This window comes from Lipotes vexillifer, unplaced genomic scaffold (genome assembly GCF_000442215.2).
Source record: "Lipotes vexillifer unplaced genomic scaffold, Lipotes_vexillifer_v1.1 scaffold263, whole genome shotgun sequence".
Lineage (NCBI taxonomy): Eukaryota > Metazoa > Chordata > Mammalia > Artiodactyla > Lipotidae > Lipotes > Lipotes vexillifer.
In genome coordinates, this window is record NW_006796752.1 from 2,834,324 (window position 1) to 2,846,041 (window position 11,718).

The window sequence follows — 11,718 nt, forward strand, 5'->3', positions numbered from 1 at the left end:
CATTTGGTAGTGTATTTATATCCATTTGCATATGTTTTGACATCTGCTTTTTACTTACTATCTGGTTAATGCTTCCCCGTGTCATTAAATAGTCTGTTTAGTTTTTAATGGCTGCAGGGACTGTGTTCCATCCTTAATATGTACTGTGGTTTAACTAATCTGCTACTGTAGGGTACTTAGGTTGTTTTAAGTATTTTCTATTAATACAGCATTGAACAACTATAGATAAATCTTTCCGTATAATCCTGATTATTTCCTTAGGATAGATTGCTAGAAAGCAATCTATCTACTTACTGGTCAAACAACATACATATTTTTAAAGGCCATTGGTAGATATAGCTGAATTCTTCTTAGCAGCACTATGTTAAAATAATAAACATTTATATTAGGGTTTGAATGTACTCAAGTTCTGTGTCTTACAGCATTCTGACTTAACTCTACATTCAGTAACTGAAACCCAGTTGTGTAAAAGGGAAACAGAAGGTTATTTATCAGTTTTTATTAAAATGAGATATAGTGCTCTAAAGCCTGTATGAAATATATTGATTGTGTAATTTTATTGTAGTGTTTACATCAAAATGAGTGTTGAGTACTGAACTTTCTACATATTGAAATGGTTTAATTTTTTTTACTTTTAGCCACATAAGGAAGATCCTTAACAGTTATTTCTCAACAATTATATAGTCAACTGATGTAACAATGGTACTAATATTGGGACGAAGACTAAACAGAGAGGATCTCGGAGTGCGTGATTCACCAGCAACAAAGCGTAAAGTTTTTGAAATGGACCCTAAATCTCTGACAGGCCGTGAGTTTTTTGACTTCTCTTCAGGATCATCCCATGCTGAAAACATACTCCAGATATTTAATGAATTCCGAGATAGTCGTTTGTTCACAGATGTTATCATTTGTGTGGAAGGAAAAGAATTTCCTTGCCATAGAGCTGTTCTCTCAGCCTGTAGTAGCTACTTCAGAGCTATGTTTTGTAATGACCACAGGGAAAGCCGAGAAATGTTGGTTGAGATCAATGGTATTTTAGCTGAAGCTATGGAATGTTTTTTGCAGTATGTTTATACTGGAAAAGTGAAGATCACTACAGAGAATGTACAGTATCTCTTTGAAACATCAAGCCTTTTTCAGATTAGTGTTCTCCGTGATGCATGTGCCAAGTTCTTGGAGGAGCAACTTGATCCTTGCAATTGCTTAGGAATCCAGCGCTTTGCTGATACCCATTCCCTCAAAACACTCTTCACAAAATGCAAGAATTTTGCATTACAGACTTTTGAGGATGTGTCCCAGCATGAAGAATTTCTTGAGCTTGACAAAGATGAACTTATTGATTATATTTGTAGTGATGAACTTGTCATTGGCAAAGAGGAGATGGTTTTTGAAGCCGTCATGCGTTGGGTCTATCGTGCTGTTGATCTGAGAAGACCACTGTTACATGAGCTCCTGACACATGTGAGACTCCCTTTGTTGCATCCCAACTACTTTGTTCAAACAGTTGAGGTGGACCAACTGATCCAGAATTCTCCTGAGTGTTATCAGCTGTTGCATGAAGCAAGACGGTACCACATACTTGGGAATGAAATGATGTCCCCAAGGACAAGGCCACGCAGGTAAGAAGACTGTTTACATGTTAGCTACAACATAATTAACAAAAATTTTTGTTTTTAAAATATTTTAAAACTTCCTGAGTGTAATCTCAGTGTAGTCATTTATATATATCATCTGCATGTTGCTTTATATAATTTGAGATTTATTTTGGATTACAAATCATTAGAATTTCTCTCCCAGTGAAGACTAGATTCAACAATAGCATTTTTCATTACTGTTATTCTGAGCTACGAGATGGCATGCATTGCAGAAGGTCTTTGCAGCTATGCATGTTTCAACATATTTCTTTAATTTCTCTTAACCTTTGTAGGGTACCAAATTTATTCCACTTTTTCTTTCCCTAAAGATGTAAGGTAGCTAGACTTTGTTAGACTCTGTTGGACTGCCTCTACTTATAAAAAACAATTTGTATATTCACAGACTAACCTTTTTCCTAACAGACAGCATGAAATATAGAGGTGAAGTAAGTAAGCTGATATAGATTGGGGGGGTTCTCAGATGTAAAACCAAGGCTTCAGATCTTTTCTCATTGCCACAGTTACTAGATTTAAAACACCTATAGATTTTAATTCATAAACTGTAGAAAAATAATCTCTGTGCCTTAATAAGGGAAGGAATAGTATTAAACGTGTTTTACTGTGAATAAGCAAAAATTGGCTATTGTGAGAAATATTATAGTAAAGAATCTTTTAAATATTTTTCTAACAAAGCTAACGTTTTTGGTGTGTGTGGTAAAAAACACATAACATAAAATTTACCATCCTAACCATTTAAGTGGTTAGGATGGTTAAGTACATTTTTAAGTGTACTGTTTAATAGTGTTAAATATATTCACATTGTGTAAAACTGATGTTTATTTTCCCATACCATCTCCACTTTTTCTATAAATTTACTATAGCATAGCTCTCAAACCACATTTTTGGCATTGATTTTGATTATCATTCTTTTGGCATGTGATTAAAATTCAGCATATTGTGAGATAGCATGTCTTTAAAATCTACACTAGTTTGGATATAGCAATATTTAATCTGTTTCTTCATACGTAAAATGAAAATTATGATAAATGGTGCTTACTTCACAGGTTTTGCCATTGAAACTATTTAATGCAGTAATCCTTAAGCTTCTCAGCATAGGAAGTGGTACATAGGAAGTGCTTTAAAAATTATTGGCCGTTATTATTTATATAGTGTAGTGTTGGTCTGACCCACTTTAAGAAAACTCCCAGTACTTGACAGTCTGAACTTCTTTATAAATTGGATACAATATTGAGTAACTATTATTACAAAAATTAACATAGGGGCTTCCCTGGTGGCGCAGTGGTTGGGAAACTGCCTGCCATTGCAGGGGACACGGGTTTGAGCCCTGGTCTGGGAAGATCCCACATGCCGTGGAGCAACTAAGCCCGTGCACCACAGCTACTGAGCCTGCGTGTCTGGAGCCTGTGCTCCACAACGGGAGAGGCCGCGACAGTGAGAGGCCCATGCACTGCAATGAAGAGTGGCCCCCACTCGCTGCAACTGGAGAAAGCCCTCGCACAGAAACGAAGACCCAGCACAGCCAAAAATAAATAAATAAATAAATAAATAAATTTATTTTTTAAAAAATTAACATAATATTTCTTCGTATTAGGATTAGAGTGCATTTTCTCTTCAAAGTCAGGCGACTTTAGTTAAAAGTAATTGTTTTATAAGAAAGAAATATAATGACTTCCCTAGCGGTGCAGTGGTTAAGAATCCGCCTGCCAATGCAGGGGACACGGGTTTGACCCCTGGCCTGGGAAGAACCCACATGCTGCAGAGCGACTAAGCCTGTGAGCCACAACTACTGAGCCTGCAATCTAGAGCCCGTGAGCCACAGCTACTGAGCCTGTGCACCACAACTACTGAAGCCCGCGCACCTAGAGCCCGTGCTCCGCAGCGAAGAGTAGCCCCCGTTTGCCGCGACTAGAGAAAGCCCGCACGCAGCAACGAAGACCCAACACAGCCAAAAAAAATAAAACAAATTAAAAAAAAAAGAGATATAAAATACTTTACTCCTAGTCTTTTAACAAAGAACAAAAACTACAGTTTTATTCTATAAAATATACTGATGATTTTTTTTTAAGTTCTTCCATTTAGGACTGTTAAGAGACTTTGGCTGAGCCTAAGAATGTGACAGACCAAGGTTCTTAAATGTATTAATTAAGAAAGCTAAACAGCTTTGGGGCTGTTCCAGAGCTTTTCTGGGCAAACAGTGTCTTTCCAAGGGGAGAATCATATATTTTTACAAACAGAATCCCCTGTGGTAGACAGAATGGTTTTGGTCAAATAGAGTTAATAATATCTATCCCCCATATCTCCCATCTGCATAGGATAGAATAGGGACCAAGGAATATATGTTGTAGAATCAAAAGTCATTTATATTAAAATTATTTGTTTATAAAGATATGACCGGAATGAAATCAGATTGCAGCCTAAAGGTAATTAGGCTTACATTATAACTAGAGAATTTTCTGATTTTCTTAGTTATTTGATTTACAAAAATACAATTTCACATCCAACTTTTAAGGGAACCAATCCATTTCATACAGTGAAACACATCTATATAAGGTTATGATATCATTTTTCTTTAGGAGGCCAGTAGGAAAAAAATCAAACTATAGTTTTATTGAATTTGCAGACTATTGTAAATATAATAGCAGGTATTTATTTTGTGTAAATTTTATATTTTATGTATTACATGAGGAATCTGGAGGAATCCTTTATTTTACAACTCTGCCATCACCTTCTATCCTTTATATTCTGTCTTCCACTTACCTGTTACTGCATGTTAGTACTAATCACTAGGAATTTCCTTATCTGAACAATATGTATTATTTATACAGGTTTTCATCTTTCTGAGAAGCTACAAACTTTGTAAGAGGAGTGATGTCTCCACTTCTTCAACTGCAGCTCACTCCTCTGACTTCTGCTCCAGTCAGTCTACTGAAACTCTTCTCAGTCAGGTCATCAGTGACCTTCTATTTGTTATTTGTTAGCCTCTTTTCAGTCTTTATTCACCTTGATCTCTGTTTAGGATCTGACATTTTTAATTGCTTTAATCTGTCTTGAAACTCTCTTCCATTAGCTTCAGGAGTACAATTTCCCTCATGGTCCTCTTCTCCAGCTACTCACTTTCAATTTGATAGCACTTTTTCTAGTGTCTGAAATGTTGATATTCCCTCTCTTCGTCTTGCCTTGATACTTTCCTAGATGATCTCATCTGTTCTCGTGGTTTTGATTACCATGCTTGCTATTGACTATCAAAACTATATCTGCAGCCCAGACTTTTTCATTCGTTCAATCATTCAGCCAATGTTTTTTTTAAAAAAATTATATACATATAGTTATACATATATAAAATACATATATTTACTTGAAGATCCATCTTTAAGACAATAACATAGGCAAAATTAACCTCAAAGTTAAGAATAATTCTTTCATATTATTTAATATCCAATCCATATTCATATTTCCCTAGTCTTTTCCAAACTGTCCTTTAATGAACTTGGATCCAGTCCAGGACTACTTACTGCATCTGGTTATTTCCATGAAGTCTTTTATTTCAAAACAGTTCCTTTTTCATGATTCTGACTTGTTCATGGTCAAGTTGTCCAGAGAAATATTCCACCTTCTGTATTAGTCTGATTGCTTCCTTATGGTGTCGCTTAGCTGCATTTAGCTGTTTCCTGGAAACTGGAAGTTAGCTTCAGCTCGATGGAGACAAGTTAAATATTTTTGATTAGAATTCATCCTAGGTAATGTATATATCACATTGCATCACATTGGGAGACATAGCATATCTGGTTGTTCCACCATTAGTGATGGCAAAGATCAGCTCTGGATTAGGGCAGTGACAGTCCCATCCCACCACTGTGCAGTTAGGTTATACTCTTCACATCATCCAGTATTTCTTTAGTGTTTATTGTGTGCCAAGTATTTTCCGGAGCTCGGGCCACACTGGATAGTCTACCTATATACACCCATGTGTCTCTTAAATGGCAGAAAAAACCCCAAGATACATTATATTAGAAGTGGAGTGTGGTGGCAGGTTTCTAGGAAGAGGATATAGAACATAAGACCATGAAAACTTTGATAATCCGTACTGCCAGTTGTAAACCTTGGGTCTATAAAGAAAAAATAGTGGAGACGAATCACAGAAGGAGTAAAGCTTGGGAATAGTTGTTTTTACTAATATATGTTATACAACTTTAAATTTCTGTACTAATGTATAATACTGTTTTTAATAAACACATAGTGCAAGCCCCATGATGTGTCAAAAGTACTGGCTTCAGAATCAGATAGACCTCCGGACTAGAACCTAGCTCTAATAACTAGTTAATTCTGCGATGCTGGGCAAAGCACTTTAACTTCTCTATATGTCGGTTTCCTCATCTGTAAAATAAGCATAATACCATCTACCTTGTAAGATTGTTGTGAGGACTAGAACTGTCATATGAAAAATGCATAACCTAGTATTTGACACAAAAATGCTTAATAAAAATTATTGCTGGGGCTTCCCTGGTGGCGCAGTGCTTGAGAGTCCGCCTGCCGATGCAGGGGACGCGGGTTCGTGCCCCGTTTCGGGAAGATCCCACATGCCGCGGAGCGGCTGGGCCCGTGAGCCATGGCCGCTGAGCCTGCGCGTCTGGAGCCTGTGCTCCGCAAATGGGAGAGGCCACAACAGTGAGAGGCCCGCATAACGCAAAGGAAAAAAAAAAAAAAAAATTATTGCTGGTTTCATGAATAATCAAAATACATTTTAAATTTGAGCTATACTTTTATAGAATAGGAAATGTGGTTTGAGAGACAAATGCTTGCCATCAAATGGTTTATTTTAAGTATAAATTGTTCATACTATGGAAAAATATCTGCCACACTCCATTAAACAATAGAGATAGCTAAGATTTAGTAAGTTCATCACTTTGAGTTTGGAATTGGTTAATTAAGTACTTGTCTCTTCTAATACTTTCTACTACCTCTTGTCTGATAATCAGTTACTATATAATGAAAATAGGAACCTGATCGCCATAATGAGGACAAGGTTCAAGTTCTTATTGAGTAAATCAGTGAGAAGACTAAGATTTTTTTTTAAGAAATAAAATTTTAGAACTCAGTGTTCTGAATTTTTGTTCCAGTCCCTCTTAAGACTGATAATCTACTATATCATCGGATGCATGATTTACCATTTTTATACGTGTTAGTTCATTGTTAATTTGAATTCATTTTTACATAAAAGTACTGTATACATGCCTAAGTCTCACTCTACCTGACCCTTGATATATCAGTTCTCATCCCAAAGGATGTCTCCCTGTTACCAGTATTTTTCAACTTTTTAGAAATATTCTTTGCATATAGAAGTGTGTGTGTGTGTGTACACATACGTCTCTACTGTTTTTTATACAGACGGTAGTGTACTTCTCTCACAGTTCCTGCACCTTGTTTTTAATCACTTAAAAATATCTTGGAGTTGGGCTTCCTTGGTGGCACAGTGGTTGGGAGTCCGCCTGCCAATGCAGGGGACACGGGTTCCTCCCCCAGTCTGGGAAGATCCCACATGCCGTGGAGCGGCTAGGCCCATGAGCCATGGCCTCTGAGCCTGCATGTCCAGAGCCTGTGCTCCGCAACAGGAGAGGCCACAACAGTGAGAGGCCCGCGTACCGCAAAAAAAACACAAAAAAACATCTTGGAGGTTGTTCTATATTAGCACTTATAGGTCTTCATTCTTTTTTTTTTTTACTCTTCATTATGGAAAATTTCAAATTCATTCTTTTTTTTTTTTTTTTTTGCGATATGTGGGCCTCTCACTGTCGTGGCCTTTCTCGTTGTCGGACGCGCAAGCTCAGCGCCCATGGCTCACGGGCCCAGCCGCTCCACGGCATGTGGGATCCTCCCGTACCGGGGCACGAACCCGTATCCCCTGCATCGGCAGGCGGACTCCCAACCACTGCGCCACCAGGGAGGCCCTCAAATTCATTCTTTTTAAAGAGATGTATAGTATCACATTTATGGATACCATAATTTATTTAATCCATCTCTTGGTGATGAACATTTGGGTTGTTTCTAGATTGTTTTCATCGCAAACAGTGCTCAGTGAATATTCTTATACATATCTCTGATAATTTATAGCATAAATTACTAGAAATGGAATTGCTCAGTCAGAGGATATGTGCATTTTAAATTTTGGTAGATATTGTAAAAATTGACTTCTAATTTATACTTCATCTAAAAATATGAAAGTCCCTATTTCTTCACTCCTTTCCCAGCACAGTGTATTATTAGTTTTTGTAAATCTTTGCTACTCTGGAAAGTGAAAATTTATATCCCATAATTTTGATTTGCATTTCTTTAATGTGGAAGATTGAGCCTCTTTTCCTGAGTTTGAAAACCATATGTAGGTTGTTTTTTTCTGCAGTTCATTGAACTCTATCAGAATTCTGATTGCAAGTAATTGAAACCAGCTCACCAGCGTAAGCATAGAAGGCAGATAGATGTATTAAAAGGGTACAGGAAGTCGTTATCTTGTAGAACCTAAGGGCAGAAATTCAACAGGACTTCCAAGAAGACGAGAACAGGCTATGGAATAGCCATCAGAAACCAAGCTGTGTCTTCTTAACGCTTGCCTCTGCTTTTCTCTGCATATCTGCAACATTCTCTCTCACTAGTCTGGTTGAATGTGACCACTCATGGGATTTGGTTTCTATATTACAAGTTCAGTCACTCAGAGAGACTCAGTGTCTCCCATCTCATGTGGAGAGAGAATCTCTGATTCAGCTAGACAGCCTTCCTTCTCTGAACAAGTTACCTGTGGCCTTGGGAGCAGAAAAGTGATAGCAGAAATGCTTGTTCCATATGTAAGAGCAGACAACCCAGTAGTGGCTATTAATAGTAAGGTATGGGTTTTCTCCTTTTTTCTTTATTAACTTGAGGCAAAAAGAGGGGGTGGAGTAATTGGAGATAACAAAAAATAATATCCATATTCCCATCTCCGAGAGGTAGCACTGTGGCATTTGGCTTTATTCTTCCCTTTTATTCCCTAGGAATTTATTTCTTTTACAAAGTTGTAATCTATTTCATAGTCTGCTGTTATTATTTAATAGATGGTAAACATGTTTTCATGACATGAAATCTACAGTGAACCATAGCCATCCCACCCACATTTGAACTCTTCCTGATTTTTTACCAGTAAGTGAGATGAACATCTTTGTGGCTATATAAGCACATCTGTGATCAGCTCCTGATAATAAATTCTTATATAATTGCTTATTTTTAAGAGTAAACATTTTGAATCTTTCAGTACAACCATTTCTTTACAGAACCCACTCTGTCTGTTCCAGTTTCAGGTGGAAAGCCTTACCACACAAGCTGAAACTGTCCTTACTAAGTTTAGAAAGCAATAAGGTTTATGGCTGGCATAATTCTCTTAAGGGGTCATTTATATTCGTTTATATTGATGAACCATAATCCAGTGATTCCTCTAGGCTTAGAAACTTTTTTTTTTTTTTGATACAGTAAGATCAGACTGTTAGGGGCAGACTTAATGTTAATTATGAGAGACTGATTAACTCATTTATCTTTTAGTTTATATACATGTATTGGCAATAAGAAGCGGAACTGTCAGACAGACTAGATATTTTAAGTCAACCTTTCCAGCATATTCTCTTACTATGTGCAGGTTACCAGTTGGGAAGCCAAAGTTTTCAAAAAGGTTGTTTAGAATCCAAACAAAGGGATCTAGTAGATCTTTAGAACCAGAGTCTTCTCAGCTAGTATGGCTTGAGAAAGTCTCACCCACCATAAAATATTCTTACCAAAAACCCAGTAATGTTCTAGTTAGCTTAGCTAAGGTTTCTCTTTTCCTTTAGACAATAACTTGAATGGGCATAGAATATGTTTGCCTCTGTGATTATTATTTACTCTTTCATTCATTTGTTCACTCATTTACTTATTGCTTCTAGGGTTGAGCAATCCCCTCTTTTGATATATAGTTAATATATTAAGTTTATTAACTGTCATATCCTGCAGACTAGAAAGCCATTTGCTCTCTTTATGGCTTAAAGTATCATATCTCTATTTAAGTTCATTTTTTGGTGTGGTGGCTTGGTTTTCAGGTATTTTTGAGTCTTGGAATGGTAAATAGACTATGTCACCAACACCTCCCCCTTGTCCCTTCCAACTTCCCACTATATGGAAACATTTCCTTTTGTGTTCTTTAAATATATTGTTATTTTTCTTATTAGCCAGGATCATCTTTTGACACCCCCCCTTTTTTTTTTAAGATATTGTTTGTTTGTTTTATTTATTTATTAATTTTTTTTGCAATACGCGGGCCTCTCACTGCTGTGGCCTCTCCCGTTGCGGAGCACAGGCTCCGGACGCACAGGCTCAGCGGCCATGGCTCACGGGCCTAGCCGCTCCGCGGCATGTGGGATCTTCCCAGACCGGGGCACGAGCCTGTGTCCTCTGCATTGGCAGGCGGACTCTCAACCACTGCACCACCAGGGAAGCCCTGTTTGTTTGTTTTTTAAATGAATTTATTTATTTTTGGCTGTGTTGGGTCTTCGTTTCTGTGAGAGGGCTTTCTCTAGTTGCGGTGAGCGGGGGGCCACTCTTCATCGCGGTGCGCGGGCGTCTCACTGTTGCGGCCTTCTCTTGTTGCGGAGCACAGGCTCCAGACGCGCAGGCTCAGTAGCTGTGGTGCACGGGCTTAGTTGCTCCGCGGCATGTGGGATTTTACCAGACCAGGGCTCGAACCCATATTCCCTGCATTGGCAGGCAGATTCTCAACCACTGCGCCACCAGGGAAGCCCTGAACCATTTTTGTTGATGAAAGTTAGTTTGGCAGTTCATCTGTCTCTGGCATGTTTGCATTGATAATAAGTAGGTCTGTTATTTCAGGTAGCAAGTCCTTTATTTCACTTTTGAGATTTTTAACTGAACCTGGTAATTACTATCCATTTTACTGATTAGGTTTAGAATATTCTGTGGATTTATAATTATTTTGTCTTTCACATAAATCAAAGAATGTGACCTTTTAATTTGATCTTTTCTCAAGTTTATGATAAAAGAGTGTGATGACTTTTTAAAAAATATATACCAATGCAGAAAAAAGATAATTTGCTTGTCACACTTTCATAGGAACAAATGGTGAGACGTAATACTAAAGCAGCAAATATTTGTTAGTTTGTCACAGCAGAAAATCAGAATTTTCATTTAAAAGGGTTAATAAAGTAACATTCACTCTAAAAAATAGATTGCATGGGTATCCAGAATTTTATTCATCCTATACTATCATCTTGGCCACTTTTTTATTCTAGTCACCGTTATCAGCTGCAGCAACTCATTTCCTTTAAGGCAATCATCTTCCTGCCTGAGATAAGTATTTTTCTGAGCTCAAGAAATAAAAACTATTTTATTGAGTTAACAGTCTCTAATGAGAACACCAGATTTGTCTCTAATTAAGTTAAAAGCCCATTTGGTTGCAAATAAGACCTTCAGTCAGGCAAAACTACTAGTTTGCTGATCCTTTCAGATACTTACACATATAGACACTAAAATAATCCCTTATTTAGTGAGACTAAATGTTTTAGCCATTAGCTTTGTTTTTGTGTTTTTTTGTTTTTGCGGTACGCGGGCCTCACTGTTGTGGCCTCTCCCATTACGAGCACAGGCTCTGGATGCTCAGGCTGAGCCACCGTGGCTCACGGGCCCAGCCGCTTCGCGGCACGTGGGATCCTCCCGGACCGGGGCACGAACCTGTGTCCCCTGCATTGGCAGGCAGACTCTCAACCACTGCGCCACCAGGGAAGTCTTAGCCATTAGCTTTTTGTGCTGTTTTCTCTTCTTGTTCCAAGGTGCAAAATAGACAATATATGTTTACTGGGCTAAGAAGTCTTGAAAAAGCAAGCAAGTGCAAGCAAAGGGAAAGTATAAAACAAGTAAAATGCTATAAGGAAAGTATAAAACAAAATTCTGTCAAAATTCTATGTAATAATTAACTTGATTTTGTATTAAAACTATTAGGAGTGGGCTTCCCTGGTGGCGCAGTGCTTGAGAGTCCGCCTGCCGATGCAGGAGACGCGGG

General features: G+C 37.9%; 1 protein-coding gene across 1 annotated transcript in view; it reads left to right on the forward strand.

Moving 5' to 3' along the window:
* The first annotated feature begins 699 nt into the window (after positions 1 to 699).
* The window catches only part of KLHL24 (kelch like family member 24), a 25,148-nt gene continuing 14,129 nt past the window's right edge, over positions 700 to 11,718 (forward strand). The window contains exon 1 of the mRNA XM_007468928.1: positions 700 to 1,619. Coding sequence (XP_007468990.1) covers positions 700 to 1,619 — 920 coding nt within the window. The remainder of the gene's footprint in view (positions 1,620 to 11,718) is intronic.